Raw genomic sequence first — 20,546 nt, forward strand, 5'->3', positions numbered from 1 at the left:
GAAAAATCTTATGATGATAATAAACCTTATCATGTAATACACATTTAGTTTGGTTTGGTGAACCTTTTAAATCATTTGATATGTCTGTTCAATGGGCACATAGTTTGCATGGAAACGTATAAGAACACTCATGAATCTATGGCTTCTCTTTTTGATATGAACCTTTTAAATCATTTGATATGAAAAATACTCATTCGTATATAACAATTAACAAACTGAATCTTACAAGTAATTGCTAATCACATTGTTGGTTTATCTTCTACATAATAATAATAATTATTATTATATTATTATTATACTTCAGGTGAATCCACTAGGCTTTATATAGTATCGTTTTTCTTTTCTGGGCCAGGAAAAGAGCTATATACCATTCAAAAGGCCCAGTTGAACTTGTATGAAGACTGTTTACAAAGTTTTTGGACTGTCAGTCCCATTCCATTTGAAATCATTGAATACATTGACCAAAAAAAAAAAAATCATTGAATACAGTAACATCTAAATACCAAAAATAGAAAGTTTTAGATGCGTGTTGTTGGGAGAATTATAAATAATTCTTAAAAATTTTAAAACAAAAATATCATATTTTTATATTTGGTTCAAAATTTAAAAAGTTTAAATAAATTTAATTCTAGAAAATAGAATCTGACAAAGTAATACTTGAATCACACGCATTCAAAAGTAATCCATCCATCCATTTAGTCTTTCAAATATTTTAATTTTGATAAAATAATTTTAAATAAAATAAATGCACTCATTTCTCTTCGAATATCATAAAAGTTTGACAAACTTTAAACTTTCCTAATTTTTCAGGAGATAACTTTAATAAAAAATTGTAAATTGAACTTTTGTGTCATATTTAAAGAGTTACGAGTGTCTTTAATTTATTTAAAAATTATTTTGTTATAACAACAATTTTTTTGTGTGTCAAAATAATAATTTGTCCACCAAATATTAGGGATGACAATAGGTATCCACAGGTCACGGGGATGGAGACGTGCCCTCCCTCCTGCTTCCATATCCAGTTCCCGTCCTGTCCTGTCCTTGTCACGGATAATAGGTAGTGTTTGTTTTCGGAGACAGGACACGGAGACATGGACAGCACATTCTTAAAAAGCGTTTGGAAGTAAAGACATGGACACTGAACATATTGTCTCCGGGACAGTTTTTTATACTTTTGTGTCCACTCTTTTACGAAGGACAATGATGGACACGGAATTTGGAAGAGGGACATAGACTGTTTTTATGAATTTTTTTCTTTTTTGTCCATGGTGCTATTTTTTATTATTCCACTGTTACCCATTCTTATTTTTCCTATTTTGTGTTGTTCTCAGAAAGTATTTTTTTACTCTATGCTCTTTTTCTATCTCTACGTTCTTTTTCTTTCTCTTTTTTCTCAAGTACTCTCTTTTTTTTATAAAAATTTTTATTGAACTGGATAATTTCTTTTTTTTTTTATCATTCTTACTTCAACATCATTTTAACCTTATATTATATTATTTGATTTGTAATAAAAATAATAACAAAAACAATTAGTCTGCAAACTTTTAAAAGATAAATATTATAAAGGTAAAATTGATATTTTAAAATGCTAAAAAATAATTTATAAATATAATTTTTTATTAAAATTTTTTACTGCTTCAAATATTTTTTTCAAGTTCCCACTGTCTGTACTCTTACTACGTACTCTCATTATTTATTAAATTAGTTTATACTAAAAAATTTGGAATCATATGGCTATTTTAGTCATTTTATATAATATTTTAGTCTTGTGCATGTGTATCCAAACATAATACTGGACATTACATTAGTGTCCTATCCATCGTATCCAAACACGATACACAAAACATAATTTTTAATGTCTCTGTCCTATTGTTTTTGTCTCAGTGTCCTGTTCTGTCGTGTCTCTACAAACAAACGCTACCATAGGGATTCCACGGATATTCACAAATTTAAAAAAAAAAAACTATATCAATCATCATGTTCCTTATCTCTAAAGCATTAACAACAACAAGAACATTAACAATATGTTTTTTTTTTTCTCCAAAAACATTAACAACAACAAAGACATTAATATGTTCATAATTTCTAAAGACATTAACAACAACAAACAATATCAAACATATCCATAAAATAACCAAAGTATCAAATATATCAAAAAACCACAAAGCATAATTCATCACATTGTAGAATTCTCAAACCTTTGATGTAATAGTAGTGATGATAGATTCTGATTTGTTTGAATCGTACATCAAAAAGAAGAATACTATTAAGCAATGTTCTGAAAATCGGACCGGACTGACCGGTTCAACCGGATTAACCGAAAATCGGTCACCTAACCAATCTGGTCCACCAACAAAACCGTCCTACAAAAAATCGGCCGAACCGGTGATTAACCGGTGAACCGGACAAACCAGGCCGGTTCATGCAGGCACCGATTTTCTCTCCTGAAAATGAAACCGCGCCGTTTTGAATTTTTTTAAAAAAAAAGGGTAAAACTGAAAAACGCGTGTTGAATTGGTGAATTCACCATACCCTAATCCCTAATCTGGTAATCCAAGAAAGAAGCAAGAACTAAGAAGCCAAGAGGCAAGAACACTCCCACTCCCCGTCGAAGAACAACCTCCGTGAATCCAAACCGACGCCGGCGCTAGGGCCAGTCACCGTCGCGGGTCAGTCACCGTCACGGGTCAATCTCCATTAGTTCAATTCTCCAATGTTCAATTTTGCTCTGTTGAATACTTGAATGCCATATGAATTCTATGAACTATGAACTATGAGTTGATATATTGGTTTGGATTCTGGGTTTTTTAATTCTGCAATGTTCAATTTTTTGATTTCTTCAATTCTGCTCTCTTGAATACTTTGAATGCCATATGAATTCTATGAACTATGATTATGTATTGATTTTTTTTTAATTTCACTCTATATTTAATTAAATCGGTTCAACCACGGCTCAACCACAGTTGAACCATTAAACCATTGAACCATTGAACCAGTCACTTGACCGGTTCGATGACCAGTCCGGTTTTCACAACCTTGCTATTAAGAGTATTACTCAATGCATCCGAAGAAGACATTCTATAAATTATGAAATATAAATCATGGATCAGAATCACATTAACCTAAAATATAAATCATGAATCAAAATCTCATTAACCTAACTTCAAATTAACTCAAAATTGACTCAGAAATATAAATCAAAATTAAAAATACTATTTGTATAATGTGTACAATGGGCTATTGAGTTACAAAATGAACATCTCCCATACCATCTAGAATAACCATCCGAGTACTAGGGATAATAAACATCTTTCTAGAAAAGGTAACACTAATGATTATATCTCTAATACTCTCTAAACCTCCATTGTACACATCGTATAAATATTGCTCCTCATACTTTCCCAACTCATAAATATAAATAAAAAATAAAAATTTCAGAATCGGAATCAGATTAACCTAACTTCAGATTAACTCAACAAGTGTAATAACGCGTGCTATGCACGTGATAAGATTGAAATTATAATTTTAAATGGTTTTATTAAAATTAATTTGAATTGTAATAATTTAATTAATAAAAAGTAATATGATGTGTATTGTTCGTTTTCTTTTAAATATGGTATTAAGTGTATTAACTCAAATGTAGCTTTTAAGTGTATAAAAATTATGTTTGAATGATGAATTCTCTAAATGAAATTATCCCATTTAAAATATTTAAATTATGATTTCAATCATAAATTACAATTATGATTTAAAAAAAAATTTGATATGATATTACATTTTTTCTCCACTTCACTATTAATATATTGATATTACAAGTCTATATTATAGTATTTTACTGAATCTTGACTGAAAAAGAAAATAGTTACGTGTTCTATCCTTTAACTTATTTAATACATCATGTACTAACACTAATGATATTTTTTTTTAAAAAATATATTGATAAAAATAGATATAATATGATTACAAATATAACATAAATAAATAAAATATATAAGTAAATGCTAAACCAATATGCTTATCAATATCTTTGTTAAATTTTATAAATTAAAGAATAATTATATATTCGGTTGTTTGGTGATCACATAAATGATCAATTTTCTGCTTATTCTCTCGCTGTTGTTCAGACAGTATTTTCTGTTCTCCAACGAGTACACTAGTACTAGATTAATGTTTATATTGTGTAGCTTGGATTGGATGATCATATGTTCAATTCTCAATGTAGTGTGGTAGTTTTGACATCTTTGTATTTTGAAAGAATTGAAATGTTTGTTATAAGACCACTGCATATGGCGTATCCCTTCTATGTAATTGTGTATCAAGTTTGATTGTGATATTTTTCTTATTGTTACTTTCTTTACATTATTTACACGTTTACTCTGAAATTAGTATTCAAATTAAACATCATGTTCTATCTTAAAGGAAACAAGAGAAGCTTTTCAATTTCAATTGTAGATAAAGAATGTGTACTATTATTGTGTGTAAAGCTTAAACTAAAAGTAGTCTTGGTTATCAGCTTTGTATAGTTGGTCTTAGTTGAATGGTCTAACAAAAACTACCAAATCAGGTTTTATTCTAACTAACTCTAATTGGTTATTGCACGTGAATATCTATTGTGTATTTGAATACTAAAAAAAAGGGCTAGAAGTAATAAATTTGTATTAACTAATTGGTCAATCACTCTGCATCATAGTATATCTTGAAGCTGAGCCTTATATAAATATGTTTCTTATTTTATAATCTCAGTGATACTTGCCTTATAGCATCCAAGAAAAAAAAAGTGATATACTTGTCTTCACTTTGCAAGTTAAGATCATTATACTTGTCTCTATTTGTTCCCAATCTCAGCTATATATATAATATTATATCTTTATCGTCGCATAACACAACTTGTATTTTTTATAAGGTTGTGCATGTTTCCTATTCCACCCATGCTATTCAAACTCTTGTGATTCTTCTGATTACTTTTGATCTCTTTGACAAAAGGTGTTGTGTTGTGTAGGATAGTAAGTCAAAGGCAACACTTTTCAAATTCACAAAGGCCTCAAGGTAAGTGTGTCTTATTATATTGCATTATCCTCCAAATTTTTCCTTTTGATCTCTCTGCTAACATAATTAATGTAGAATTATCTATTCTTATTCTATAAAAGTTGGTACATTAATTTTTCTATAGTTTTAAGCTATATTTTTCTTTTTAGCGATATCATGTCAATAATTTTATTTATTTGGCAAAATTTAAAAATCAACCAATTATCTTTTAATGAAAGATTTTTAAAAATTAAAAGAAAATTTTTTTATCTATTATTAATACTCTTACTACTATATTATTTGATCTATTTATACATGCTACATAAGATTTTACTACTCTTTATCTCTTAATCTCTTGTATCAATTAGCAAAAATTCCTTCAAATAAATTTAAATTTACCACATTTTCTTACTAAATACATTCAAATATATCATGATTATAAAATTAATTCATAATTTTATATTTATATTTTCGATATTTTTCATTCTCATTCATTCTTCTAAACCCAAGTAAGTTCAAATTTGGCACATCTCCTTACTAGTTATATTCAAATATATCATGATTATAAAACTAATTTATACTTTTGACGTTTCTCATTCTCATTCATTTTCTAAAATTTTTTTCTTTAATTATTTGTAACCCAAAGAATACCATATGAGAAGACAAACTATAACAACTAAAATAAATATAAAAACAGAAGCAACAAATGAAGATATAGTTTTTTACAACTCTAATATAAAAAGTCTATGTCTTTTTTAAAAATAAATAAATTTAAATTTTTAAAATAATAAACTATATTTTAATTATATTATAATTTTAGTTGAACAATTTATATGGAATTATATATTTTTAATTGAATAATTATATAAAATTATATACAAATTATCAAATAAACACTCTACAAAATATTTCTAATATACAACAATTTAAATTTAACATAGTTTACCTATTATCTAATCAATTTTTAAATTATACAACACTTATTAAAATATATTATATAATATAATTAATTTATCTTTTGAAGTATGGGCGGATCTCATTCTAGTTTTTATAAAGAAAAAAAAAAATCATAAAGACATACATTAGGTTTTTTCAACGTATCAATATAAAAATAAATAAAGACCGAATGACACAGGAAAGAATACATAATTTAGTTATTTACTTGATTTTAGACATAAATAAATGTTAGATAATTCTTAAATACCAATAACTACGTACATCCAATCATAATTCTTGAATTTTGTGTTCTTTATTTGATTTTAAATCAAGGATAAAATTAGAGTATTTATGATCATAAAAATTAGAGACCTAAATACAAAATTATATACACTACAAATCAACTACTACATTAGTTACTGCTGTCTATATTTATACATACTAATTTACATATTTTTTAACTAAATAATTAATTATTAAAATAATCAAATTCATTTACAGTAAAATAATTAATTATTAGAATAATCAAATTTATTTACAATAAAATAATAAAAAAATAGGTCACTAACTTATTAAAAATACAAAAATATATATTTCTCATTTTTTAAAATACGAAACATTTAAGTTTCTTTATTTAAAATAATAAGAACAAATAGAATCTTTAGAAGAATTTAGATGTTTCACATTGTAGAGAGTGAAAAATATTTATGTATTTTTAATTAGTTGATGATTTACTTATCTTCGAAATAAAAAGTCAAGAACATATTTATCGTTTTTCTGTAATAAATCATATTATATCAAAAATACTATTTAAACACTAAACTAACCACTAAAATTAGCCACCAATTTATTTGTGTATAATACATTTGTGGTTTAATAAACGTAGCGGGATTGTAAATATAAAAGCCGTTAGATGAAAATTTAGTCAAATCATTTAGCGGCTCTCAACTATCAACTAAAACCGTTAGATAATAATTTAGTCAAATCATTTAGTGGCTCTCAACTATCAACTTCACGTGAAGTTGACTAAGTTGACTGCACATGAGTTTTCACCGTATTCTATACCTTTGGTGTACACTTAGTATAGTCCTTCTTATATACACACTAATTTGACAAGTGGCTAACTAAAAGGGCAAACTATTCATATAGATGGCAAGTTGGAATAATACTAATGAAGTAATGAAGATTAAAGCCATGTTGGAGGAGGGAAAACCTCTCTTTAAAGAGGAATGCTGCATCTATAGGGTGCCCCATGAGATCTGCAAGTTTAATGAAGATGCATACACTCCAAAGGTTGTTTCCATTGGTCCTTTGCACCATGGAAATGAAAAATTGCTACAGATGGAGGATCAGAAAAAATTATACTGCAGACAATTCATTGAAAGATCGGAGACAAATAACTTAGAAAGTTTTGTGAGTTGCGTGCGAGAGCTGGAGCCAAAGGTTCGTTGTTGTTACTCAGATAACATCAAGCTGAGTGAAGAAGAACATGTTAGGGTCATATTGGTGGACTGCTGCTTCATATTAGAGCTTTTACTCAATTACCATTTTAACCAGGGGACAAGTCATGATGCCATTTTTCTGTCACCACGGTTACAGACCTATGTACAATTAGATTTGGTGTTGCTCGAGAATCAAGTCCCTTTCTTTGTTCTTGAGAAGCTTTTCAATCTAGCTTTTCCTTCTACTTTGAATAGTGGCAACCCAAGCCAACCTTCTTTATTATTATGGCTTGCTTTTCTTTATATGGTTCCTCACAGTACCATTCCTGGTGATATTGATGAGCTAACCTTATCCAGTTTTGGTGAAATAGCTCATTTCACAGATTTATCAAGAAAGTTTCTATTAGCATCCTCTCACTTATTCCAACCATCAGCCTCTGGATGCTCAAGAGAAGCACAGCTAACACAACTCTATAGTGCAATTGAGTTGAAGGAAGCAGGAGTGAAGTTTGAGGTAAACAAAAATAGTAAATGCTTATTGGACTTGGAAATTTCAGGTCATACTCTCAGAATTCCATTTACTAGAGTGCATGACTGGACTGAAGTTGTTTTGAGAAATTTGTTAGCTTTTGAGCAATGCCATTGTATCAGGGAATCCTATCTCGCTGACTATATCTTTTTCTTGGATTTTCTTATCAACACAGAAAAAGATGTAGATTTGCTGATTAAGAAAGGAATAATTGAGAATTGGTTAGGTGATAGCAATGCAGTGGCTAAAATGTTCAATGGTCTTGCAGTGAATCTTGTGAATGTAGGTTTTAATGTGAAATATTCCTGTATTTTTAAAGGCTTGAATGCTTTCTGTAAGAAACCTTGGAACAGAAGAGTAGCAACTTTGAAGCGCGACTACTGCAACACTCCGTGGAAGACGGTAGCTTCCATTGCTGGAATTTTTCTACTTATTCTCACTGTTATTCAAACAGTGTTTTCTATCCTACAAGGAGTACATTAGTTACTATATTAATTGAAATGTTTGTTACTCAAGCATGTTCAATGAGAATTTAATTTCTTGGAAGTGAGAAAAATATGAATTTATTATAGATGATTGATAGTTGAGACAATAATTCATACGACAATAATTCATACAAAAAAATAGTGCAAGCCAAACTTGGAGGCCATGTGAACTACTGAATCACTAAATTTTGCTTTCTTCCAACACAAGAAATGTTTAAAAACTGTGATTAATCACATGGGGGAAAAGCCATGTTACAGATTTCTTAAAAAACAATCTATTTATTAGTGAGGATTAAATACAACTTTTGTATGATGCAATATAAAAGTAATAAAATCAGGAAAATTTTTGCAGCCATCTGTGTTTGTAAGCGCTACAAACACACATACAATTACAATGGATCATCAAGGACATATTCTGACTAAGAAACTAGAAACAAGAGTTGACCAAGTTCATGAACAAGTCAACTACTACACAGTTCAAGCTGATGGAACATGCGATGTTATTCTGTATTTTTTATGCGATTCGAATCCAGAGAAATCACTTTCAATGCACAAGTTTAGCACACCTAGCTAGCAGCTTCCCCTTCATATGAATTTTAATGTTCAATATTTCTGCATGTTTGAGAAGTTAAATGATTTCTGTAATCATCCTTGGAACAAAAAAGTTGCCAGTTTGAAGCTTGATTACTGCAACACTCCATGGAAGACAGTAGCTTCAATTGCTGGAATTTTTCTCTTTATTGTTACTATTATTCAGACAGTATTTTCTATCCTCCAAGTAGTACTAGCTTAATGCATGTGCTGTGTACCTTGGATGATGATTATATATTCAATGCTCAATATATCATGTTTGTTTTGAACACATGTATAGCCCATATATTATATATATAGGGCTACTCTGCAGTTGTATCAACATTTGAATGTAATATTTTTCTTATTGTTACTTTCTTTACATTATTTACACGTTTATTCTGAAATTAGTATTCAAATTAAACATCATATTCTATCTTAAAGAAAACAAGAGAAGCTATTAAGCAAATAAATAATGGCGAGCCTAGTTAAACATCAAAGTAACTTTAATTTGGCAAACATATGATATACTTCAGCAAATTAAGTAAATAAATAGTATTATACGAACTCATTTTGTTAGTTCTAAATTCTAATAAATTCGAGACAATTTTTAAGTACTTTCAGAAAATTAGGAGAATACTAAGAAGAATAATATGCTTTGTCATGAGACGAGTTAATGACATAAAGGCAAATAAATCTAAAAAGTGATAATTAAATAGAAATTAACATAAAAATAAGAACAATTAAAATATTATTAACAGAAAAAAAATAAAACATACATCAGTGTGACAAATATGAGTAAGTCAAAATTTGACTGAAACTAAAAACCAAGCTTACGGATTTCACAATTTCATCACACTAAGATGAATTAAAAAAGAAAGTAGTTGGCTCGAGTTTGTTTGAGAAACATTGGTAAAGAAAATTGTGGAAAGAATAATATAGTACTTAGCAAAAGAGTTGAATCCAACACTTTGATAACAGTTTCAGAGCTTTGTACTAAAACTTTTGGGGAACCGCTTTATTATTCATTCTTCCCCTTTTGAAGATCTTGTTCCTTCTCCTCTCTTCAGTGGACCACTTTTCCGTCAAAGCCTTCCAAGTAATTTCAAAGCTCTCACTGAATCTCCTTGCAATTCTATGAATCTGATCCCTTTGAGGGTACATGAATCCATAAGAAAACAAAAGCCTCATATCGTTTGCAAATTCATGAGGCCCTGAATACACGAATTTGTGCAGCTTTGACTCTATATCCTCAAACCCTATTGGCTTCAACAACACACTCTCACATTTGTTACCAACAATCCCTAACTTCTTGGGATCCACAGTCTTATTGAAAGCCCAGCCATCTCTTCCAACCATGAAGCGCTTCAAGATCACCCAACACTGCATCTTTTGGTAACGATCCATTCTCTGCTCATTCAGAACAACCTTCATCTCCTCTTCCTTCTTCGGACCGGTTCTTGGGATTCTTGAACATGCATTCTGGTGCTAAGTGCTATCATAGTAACACCATCATCATGGTTCTGACCTTGTTACTCCCTCTCTCCATGCCACTCTTATTCATTAAATTGGTGCCTTTCTGCTTATTTTTGTCATAATTGAGTTAAGACTGTTAATCCTTCTATTAGCAGGAAACTACTTAAGTGGTTAAAGAAAGAAGCGTCAATGTTTTAAGTATGGGAAAAATCTTTATCAACTTTTATATAATGTGTATTATAGCACGTTTATAAACTCTTACATTATCTTGGAGTCAAGAATTAACCTGTCTTTTGTCCAGAGGCATTTTAAAACAACCTTAGTCCCAATTGTACCATCACAAAAACTCCAAGCTGATGAAGGCAACACATATGCATCATTAGCACTTAGCAGAATGCAAAAGCATGATATTTTTTCCTCACTGAATGCAGAATAGGAAGATAAATGCCTTCTAATCAAAATTTTATTATCTTGCCATCCATGATGTAATGTTCTAAAATCAGAGTGACTACATGCAGAATAATGTGCTAGATTCTTAATTAACTAATCTAACAATCCACATTAAGCATAATGAAATCTCAATATCTGAGCTTCTTTCTGAATATGTCCATCTTTGTTTGTGCAAAAGTCCAAACTACGCACAACCAAATTGCTGCTACTATCCTGGTCCAAATTTAGTGCTCTTTCATTTCATTCTACTTTAACTTTCCTCACCTTTTATCTTGGCATTCTGGTTTGGTCTCTTCGGTCCCTTAGGACCAATTGTGAATAGGTATTATATTTATAATTGGTTGACTTTACATCTATAATTATTTTGATATATGTTATTTTGACTTTATAATTACACTTACAAATATTATTACCAAAGAATTTTAAATTAAATTGAATAATCGATTTATTAGAACTAAATATTTATCTTTGTTAAGTTCATTTTAATATGCACATGAGATTATATATTTTTATGAGGCTATATGCGTGTTTGATGAAGCTTTATATTATTTTAAAATATTTGATTTTATTCGAATATGTATTTATTTTACTTGAGCATTGAAGTATTTGTTATTACTCACTTATTTTGAAATTGTGAAATATGTTCGAAATGCCTTAAGATTGAGAGAATATGATCGAAAAGGATTTGAATGAAAAAGTATTATTTGATTTGGTTTGATACATTATATGTTTGAAGACTGAAAAATTTGTTATATTTAAAATTTTATGTTTTGAATTGGTTTGGAAGGCTCATATTAGAAAACTGTAGTTAACGGTGTAAGGTCCCACATCGGTTGGGGAGGAGAAAGAAGCATGCATTATAAGGGTGTAGATACCTCTCCCTAGCATGACGCATTTTGACGAGTGAGTATCGGACTTCGGCTATCATCCCTATCATCAAAGGCAAAATCGTGAGGGTATGAAAACTCCCTTATTGATTTACTCATTCATATAAATTATTATTTTCTAAATACTTGAATATGTGAGCCCTTCTATTCAAAAATTATGATCTGTAATGGATATATGTTCCTTGTTGAGTTCCTACACGTTGTATGCTCCATATATCATAGGCATGATTCAACCATTTTTAATTATTTTAATTTTTGTTAAAAATATATATTTATTTTATAATTTGTAAATTATTCAAAATCTTTATAACTTTCTTATTTAATTTATATTTGAGTCTTATAGGCTTGTTAGAGAAATATTTCCTAAAAGGTCGTGACAATTTCACTAAATGAAACTTAGAAACTCAAAAGACAAAAATATTTTACTAATTGTGTGATGCTTGTAGTTGTTAAACTTTACAATAGATGTACATAATTGAAAATGGAAATAAAGACAGAAAATTATTGTTTAACAGAGTTGGGAGATTTGAATTGATTCACTTCATGCATTAGTTGGACTCCACATTTTTTTATCTTTCTCCATCCTTTCAACTTTAACGTTGTTGCTATTGATTGTTGAGAGATCCTTATGCAGCATAAAAACAAAGTGAATACTATAGTGTCTAAAAGGTGGTGTCTATTAATTAAAAAAGGTTAAAAGTTATTATTTTATTTAAAAGATATAAGAATAAATAATTTTTAAAAAAATTAAAATTTACTACAAAAAGTAAGTTAGGTAAAATTTAGACAAAAATTCATAGACACCATAGAATTAGTTTAAAAATAAAGCACCACTGATATTTTTCTAAAAAAAAGTGAAAATAAAAAAAATCAAAGTATGGTGAAAAAGGGAACAAGTAATTTGAAGAAAATAGAAAATGAATTAGAGAGAACTACTCAGAAGAGCAACTATCATTGATCATCCAAAAATGCAGCGGTAAAGAGAATAGAAAGGTTCTCTAATCCAACAGTAGATTTATCAATATATTATTTAAAGAAATTTTATAAAAGAGAAGAAGAAAAACAAAACAACAAAACAAAAATAGATGCTAAAAGAAATAGAAATTAAAAAATATATAGAAATAATTACTAAGAGATCATTTAAGATACTCTTTAATATTCTAAGATATCTTGCGAAATATTTTATGTTTTTATAACATATAATGGAGAAATTAAAAAATTTTGTTTTTTTATTTCTAATATTTCTCCTGAATATATAGAAATCAATACTGAGAGATCACCTGAGGCACTCTTTAATATTCTAGGATATCTTATAAAATATTCTACCTTATTATAACATATAATGGATATTACCAAATTTGGTTTTATATTAGTAATATTGTACCTTATCAACCTGTTGGAAAATAACAGGACGGCCAAAAAAGAAATCGAGACAGTAAAGAATTGTTAATGAACAAATCAGGACTATGTAGAATAAAGAACTAAATTAAAACAAATCAGAACCATATTACAGAAAACACTGAGGTTGTATAAGACTAAAACTAATAAGCACTGCATGGGAGTTCCAAAAAATAGTACCACTTTGATAATAAGAAACTGAATAATAAGATAATACGTTGATATGTTTTGATATGGTGTAACAGTGGTGTAATGCAAAATACAAAGCACTACAATCCTAATCCTAAATCTTATCAAACGAAGACATAAATCATGAAATATAAGGAAATATGATGTGTGATACAAAGGATATGTTTGGTTGGAAAGTAAAATTAATGCAAAACTTTTGATGAATGAGAAAGTCTAAGGGGCTAGCAATTTTTGTGTTTTGTAGTTAGTATTTAACTATTAAAAAAAAATTTATTATTGAATGTAATCTCACACTATTAAAAATATTATTGATGACGAATTGATAATTACAAAATATAAAAATTATTAATCCCTAACACTCCTCGTTACACATTAAACTCATCCATGAGAGTCTCCATTTTATCCCCCAAACACCCTTAACATGTATAATAATCAGTAGGAGAAGTCTCAAAGTGAGAATAGAGATATCCTCGAAAGATTGTCACCTCTCGAAAATATCCTGCCATTATAGCATTGTACATGGCGGTAGTAGATCCGCTGTATGATGGAATAGATCCGGTAAAGAAATAATTTTTATACTTAATTTCATAAATTATGATAATTTTATTGATATAGTATATTAATTATTTTTTTTAAATTACATATTAGAAATTAAAATATAAATCTAATAAGGCTATTTTGATTTATGTATGAATACTATCTTAATAAATTTAAACAGTTTATTTAGATTAATTAGGATAGTATGCATGCATGCATAAATTGAAATAGACTGATTAGATTTACTTTGAAAATATACAAATATATATAAAATTATAAATCGAATCAGATTGTTTCAATTTGTATAGAAAGTTAAATCTAATCTATCTATTTCGATTTACATAAAAATATGATTGAGGTAATTTACGTTACATTTTTTATTTAGGTGATATGTATAATATTAGATAAATGTTGATTTATTTATGTGAATTATCCTAATATTTATCTTAAAATATAACTTTAATACTAAATTAAAAAACACCAAGAGAATTTGTAGAGAAAGAAATGTAAATATATAAATAGAATGCAAACAAATAAAAAAATAGAAATAATTTTTTAAATAACTTAATTTTTTTAAATAAAATATAATTGATAAGACATAATATTTATATGACATAGTTATTGAAATAATAAATAAAAATCACATTACTTCATAATAAAATATGAGTTTTTTTAAATCAAGATACTTATATAATACATAAAACAGAGGAAAATTTTAGAGTAAAAAAGCAAAAAATATCTATTTAAAAGACATTGAAAAATAACTAAAGAAGTATACTCATATTTTTCTATTGTGTTATACTTTTAAGTTCCAATCGATTGTACGACAAAAATTTATTTTTATGTTACACTTTAAATGAATTGAATAAAAAAAAATTCTGCAAAATTTAATATGTTGTACTTATAATCGATTGAATAAGAAAATTCAATCGATTGTGTTATACTTACAATCGATTTTTTGACACTACTTGTTTTTCAGTAATCAATTGGCATCAAATAAATCAATTGAATTCAGACACGATTTTTCTAACTTTTATAAAAAGAAAACAAAAAAACTTGTTGATTCATATTAACAAAATATTTATGGAGGTCACGATTAATGAAAAATTTATTTTCTTATCGTTTCTAATTATTAATAAACATAAATGAGCCAACGAATTCATATGACATAATTTTTTCATATTCACTTAAAATTTTTTTTTGAATTATAAGATCTAAGATCTTTTTAAATAGTTTGACAAAGTTTTGATTAAAAATTAATATGTTTCAATCCTTACAAATACATCTACAAATTAGAACATATTTCATGGGAAGTCTAACAAAAATATCGATAATTATATCAACTGTAAAGCTGGCAAAACAAGACATGGTTGAAGCAAGTGAAGTTGATAGCCATGATATAGATAGATAGAAAGAAGAAAAGGAGGAAAAAGGAGGGAAGAAGGGTTGAAAAGAAAAACAAAGTGAAAGGAATTGAAGAAGAATTTGATTTTGGTGTGATGATTGTAATGATGGCTGCTGATATGTACATTTTCTGCCTTTTTCTCTTTTCTTCTCTCTATTCACTGTTCTGCAACACTTCTTCTCTTCTCCTTTTTTAGAACCATACACATTATTATAATATAAGACTCGTAGCCATGAAAATGTTCTGGAATCTGTGTACTAAATGGCACATGCTTCCCCTAGGATATGATATTATATTTTTCTATGTCTCTTTCTCTGTATGGCTATATAGTGATGCTTAGACATCAAGGGAAAAAAAATATATGAGTATTCTTTATTACTTGACATTGACCTGTAAATAAAGATGGTGTTTATAAGTCACTTAATAATTTATAATTTAAGGGTAGAAAATAAGAGATTAGATGTTAACACATAATAGATTATTTCATTCCCTAGTGAACTTGGATCATGTCATCCATAGAACAAGAATTACAACTTGCCATTATTAGTAAATGTGACTATAAATGATGACTTCCAAATTTTATTACTAAAAATTTAGTAATCAAATGTTAAGAATGAGAATCAAGTTGGATTGGTTTAGTGGTCATTAATTTATTTAAGCAATTGTCGGAGGTTTAAATATCGTTTTGTGCATGTAACAATTCATCGGTTAACAAGAAACGCTTAAATAAAGTTTCGATCCATGAATACCGTGAAAAACAAAAACTGTTAAGAAAGATATTTAACAAAGATTATTTTTAGTATTGGGAAAAAAAGGGGTATTGGTTCTTTTTTTTCTTTTGGACGGGGACCGGGCTGATTTAGTGGTTAGTTCATTAATTTATTTAAGCAATGGGGGTTTAAATATCGTTTTGTGCATGTAACAATTTATCGGTTAACAAGAAACGCTTAAATAAAGTTTCGATCCGTGAATACCGTGAAAAACAAAAAATGTTAAGAAAGATATTTAACAAAGATTATTTTTAGTATTGGGGAAGAAAGGGGTATTGGTTCTTTTTTTTTCTTTTGGACGGGGACCGGGCCAACAGACCAGCCTAAGTCCAGAACAGAGATTCATGCCCCCAAACCGACCCGCTATACCCGACCCGACTTGTTATCCATTCCTGTATCCCACCCTTGCCGCGAGAGTAAGCAGCTCATCGAGGTTCTTCTCTGCAGCTAGCTGCTGACCCCTGCATGGTTGCTGGCACCATCGGGTTGAGGACGACGAGTATTGGGGACGACGAGGAGTTCTCCCATTTGAGCCGCAGTTGCACCACCTTGTCTCCTCAGCAGTACCCGGGCCTCGCCAACAGCACCCTCCATCGCAACAACACCAACAACCCAGTTTTACCAAACAACAACACCACCTTCTTCCCGACAGCAGTTCGGAGCAACGAGAGCCCTCCATCGCCATGCATCGAAGATCCATCCCACCTTCTCCCTTGCCCAATTAACAGTTGCTAATCTGTTAGTTGCCATTTTTTCTTCCCAGGGAAAGTCACCTAGTGAAGATACTCCAACCGATTCGTAAGCTGCTGTGGTGACCACAACCCGAATTGAATTTAGTTCATGAGTGCCAATTGCTACATGCTATTGATGCCTTGGTCTAATTGCATTGATGAGATAATTAAATCAGTTTTGACTTTTTGAGCTTTAGTATTGGTCCTTGATATGCCCATATATGGGGTATGTGATGGGCAAAAGTAGTTTCAGTGATGCACTAACATTACCTCTGTCCTGCCCTGAAATACCTGGAGGACTAAGTTGCAATTTTTTTCATGTCATCGAAACCTAATGCATATGTTGAATATTGGGTAATGGTCGTAGATCGCAGCCCCCCGTTGCCTATACCTTGGATTTCGCGGCCTCCATAGCTCACAGCCTTTGGAACCACACTGCCCCCAATTGCCACACAATCCCGCAACACCATCTCTAAAACAGTATCGCCTTGGGTTGCATTCAGATCTTCTGTCTCAGATCATTGATGATCTTGATTTTAATTCCTGACTTTCCTATCTCATTACCTGGTTCGTGAACCTCCAATCTGTCTAATTACAGCCTTTTTTTTATTCTTTTGTAATCGTTGCTTCACATTTGAGCCTCTTTTCTAATGATGCTTTGTATATCTACAGGTGGTTTGATGTTCCAACTTGCTCGTAATGTTTCTGTTTCTGCTGCTTTTGCCACTGCATGGGCTAGCCGATTTCCGTTACTGGGGGTCCAAGTTATTCCCTTCTCAGGTAAACTTTCCATTAAAATCTGAATGTCTTGGATTATGGCCAACGCCTCGCCTAAAGCTGTCTTGGATTTAATTGCTTGAACTAGTTTTAAATTATCATATTCTATTAGAGTTCTGCCTATTTGTAGATTGTTCACTATGATCAATGCTTGCCTTATAGCCTGAGCTTTTGCAACAGTACTTGACTTGGCTTGAATTTGTCCTGAGAAACCTAAAATAATCCTCCCCTTGTGATCTCTGATAACCACAGATATTGCACCTGTTCCAGTATCCTTCTTGAAGGCTGCGTCAACATTTGCTTTCAACCAGTTCTCAGGGGGAGGTCTCCATTTCACCAAGTTAGTTTTGCTCCTATTTACTTCTGTTTCCTGTGTCTGCTGTTTATCTACTAGTTTTCAGTATGTTGCCTCTAGTGATGTTGCCCTACAAATTATCCATCTAGGATTTACCTCCTGTTGTTGAAACAGCTTGTTGTTCCTCGTTTTCCATATCTCCCACATGAGGAATCCTAGTTTACTAATTCTCTTCTCTTGCTCCTCTCCACCACCTGCTCTCAACTTCTTTATGCATTCGACCATCCAATTCCCGATTGAGGTAACTGTCTCGACTGTTGGAGTCCACTGGCATTCCGCTCCGAACCATGTTGCCCTAGCCCAATCGCATAGTAGTAGTGCATGTTCTACTGTTTCTGGACTTTTTAAACATATTTGATAGACTGAATCTGATGCCATATTTCTTTTGTATAAGTTAGAGCCTACTGGTAATATATCGTGGCATGCTTTCCATAAAAACATTCTGATCTTCTGTGGGACTTCCATTCTCCACACCTCCTTCCATATCTCCCTTTTATCTTCACTTGTTGATGGATTTCCAAATTTCATGCTCTGCCGAACTCTTCTTGCAGCATAATATCCGGTTCTTATTGAGTAATTTTCATCTTTCCTCCATGGCCAATACAATTGATCTTCTTTGTTCATTACACTAACCGGGGTGCTGAGAATTTCTTTGCAGATTTCTTGGGAAAACTTGCTTTCAATTTTCCTTTTATTCCACCCTTCCCCGCTTACAATGAGATCCTTTACCCTCGAATCATCTGTGCTATTTATATTAAGAGGCCCGCTCCTCCCAGCAATCCAGTTATCTTTCCAGATGCTAACGTTGGAACCATCTCCTATGCTCCACTTTGCGCTTTCCTTTAGTAGCTCTCTTCCATGTAGGATACTTCTCCAGACCCATGACGCGCCCTTTTTACCCATTGCTGTCCAAAAGTTGCCACCCGGCAAATATATCGATTTCAGAATTTGTACCCAGATCGCATTCGGGTTCTTCAATGCCCTCCATGCTTGTTTTGCAAGGTAGGCAGTATTTTTCTTTTCAAGGTCTTTAAACCCCAGTCCCCCATCACTATTACTCTCAGTAATGCTGTCCCATTTCTTCCAATGGATGCCTCGTTCCTTCCCCGATGCTGCCCACCAGAATCTTGCAACCTTTGCACAAATTCTCCTGCAAAAACTCTTAGGGTACTTTATGACATTCATGATATATGATGGAATTGCCTGAATTACAGCCTTTATTAGTGTTTCTTTGCCTGCTTGATTCAGTAGCCTTTCCTTCCATCCTTCTAGTTTATTCATGATCTTCTCTTCAATCCATGCTAGAGCCTTGTTGTGAGATCTTCCCCATATGGATGGTAACCCCAAGTATTTTACTGGCGTGTCCCATGTTTTCATTCCTAGAATATCTTCTATGTCTACCCTCGTTTGTATCGATACTTGGCTACCAAAGGAAATGCCTGACTTGTTCATGTTGATCCTTTGTCCGGATGCCTCTGTGTATTCATTTAGCACGGTTATAATCTGAAATATCTCCTCCTCCTTCGCTTTCGCAAATATAATGCAATCGTCTGCGAACAACAAGTGAGTAAGAGCCGGAGCTGTTAGGGCTATCTTTAGACCTGTTATATTGCCTTTCGTCTTTGCCTCCTGTATTAGGATCGTGAATACCTCGGCTACTAAAATGAAAAGGTATGAGGATAATGGATCCCCTTGTCGAAGACCCCTCTAAGGCTTGATCCTCTTCGATAGCTCTCCATTAATTTTTACCCTATAACTTGCACTTCTTACACATTTTATTTCCAAATCAAGCCACTTTTCGGCGAACCCGAATTTCATGAGCACCTTTTCGAGGAAATCCCATTTAAGCCTGTCATATGCCTTGTTCATGTCCAACTTGATTGCCATATTTTGTGATCCCTCTCTTCCTTTTTTGTTTAGGCTATGATAAACTTCTTGAACAATAACTACATTATCTTGTATGAATCTTCCTCCCACAAACGCACTCTGGGTTGGGGACACTATGTCCTGGAGGAGCCCTTTCAGCCTCAACACTATGACCCAAGTTATTATTTATTAAATAAAGTTGCAGCAACTGATTGGTCTTAACTGATTGAGTTCCTCCAGGTCCTTGACCTTTGGAATTAAAACTACTGTGATTTTGCTAATCTCTTCCGGCAAGAACCCATTCTGAAAGAATTCTCTGACTACTGCACAAACCTCCTTCTTGATTATCTCCCAGTGTTTTTGATAAAACAGTCCATTCAGGCCATCTGGTCCAGGAGCCTTGAGGCTTTCCATGCTAAATACTGCTTTTCAGATTTTCTCTTCTGTGACCTCTGAGGTCAGCTCCCTATTCATGCTTTCCATGACTCTCACTGGAATATTACTTATGACTGATTCACAATTCCTGTTATTGCTGGGAGTAAACAGCGCGTCAAAATGTTCCTCGATGTGCTTCATAATTTCTTTCCTATCCTCTATCAATGAGCTCGCCTCATTTCTAAGCTTATCGATTTGGTTCCTTCCCCTTCTTTGAATGGTTGTGGCATGGAAAAAAGATGTGTTCTTGTTTCTCCATTTTAGCCACTTCAACCTGGCTCTT

At 31.2% G+C, this 20,546-nt stretch overlaps 2 protein-coding genes across 2 annotated transcripts; one reads left to right on the forward strand and one right to left on the reverse strand.

Moving 5' to 3' along the window:
• Nucleotides 1-7,302: 7,302 nt before the first annotated feature.
• LOC107496446 (UPF0481 protein At3g47200) lies at nucleotides 7,303-8,415 on the forward strand. Its single transcript, XM_021126606.2, has one exon. It carries the CDS (start codon nucleotides 7,303-7,305, stop codon nucleotides 8,413-8,415), a length of 1,113 nt encoding a protein of 370 aa, XP_020982265.2.
• A 1,568-nt stretch (nucleotides 8,416-9,983) lies between these two features.
• On the reverse strand, nucleotides 9,984-10,421 carry LOC107496416 (transcription factor GTE12). The gene has a single exon (XM_016117667.1). It carries the CDS (start codon nucleotides 10,419-10,421, stop codon nucleotides 9,984-9,986), a length of 438 nt encoding a protein of 145 aa, XP_015973153.1.
• Nucleotides 10,422-20,546: the final 10,125 nt, after the last annotated feature.

The sequence above is a fragment of the Arachis duranensis genome, chromosome 7 (genome assembly GCF_000817695.3).
Source record: "Arachis duranensis cultivar V14167 chromosome 7, aradu.V14167.gnm2.J7QH, whole genome shotgun sequence".
NCBI lineage: Eukaryota > Viridiplantae > Streptophyta > Magnoliopsida > Fabales > Fabaceae > Arachis > Arachis duranensis.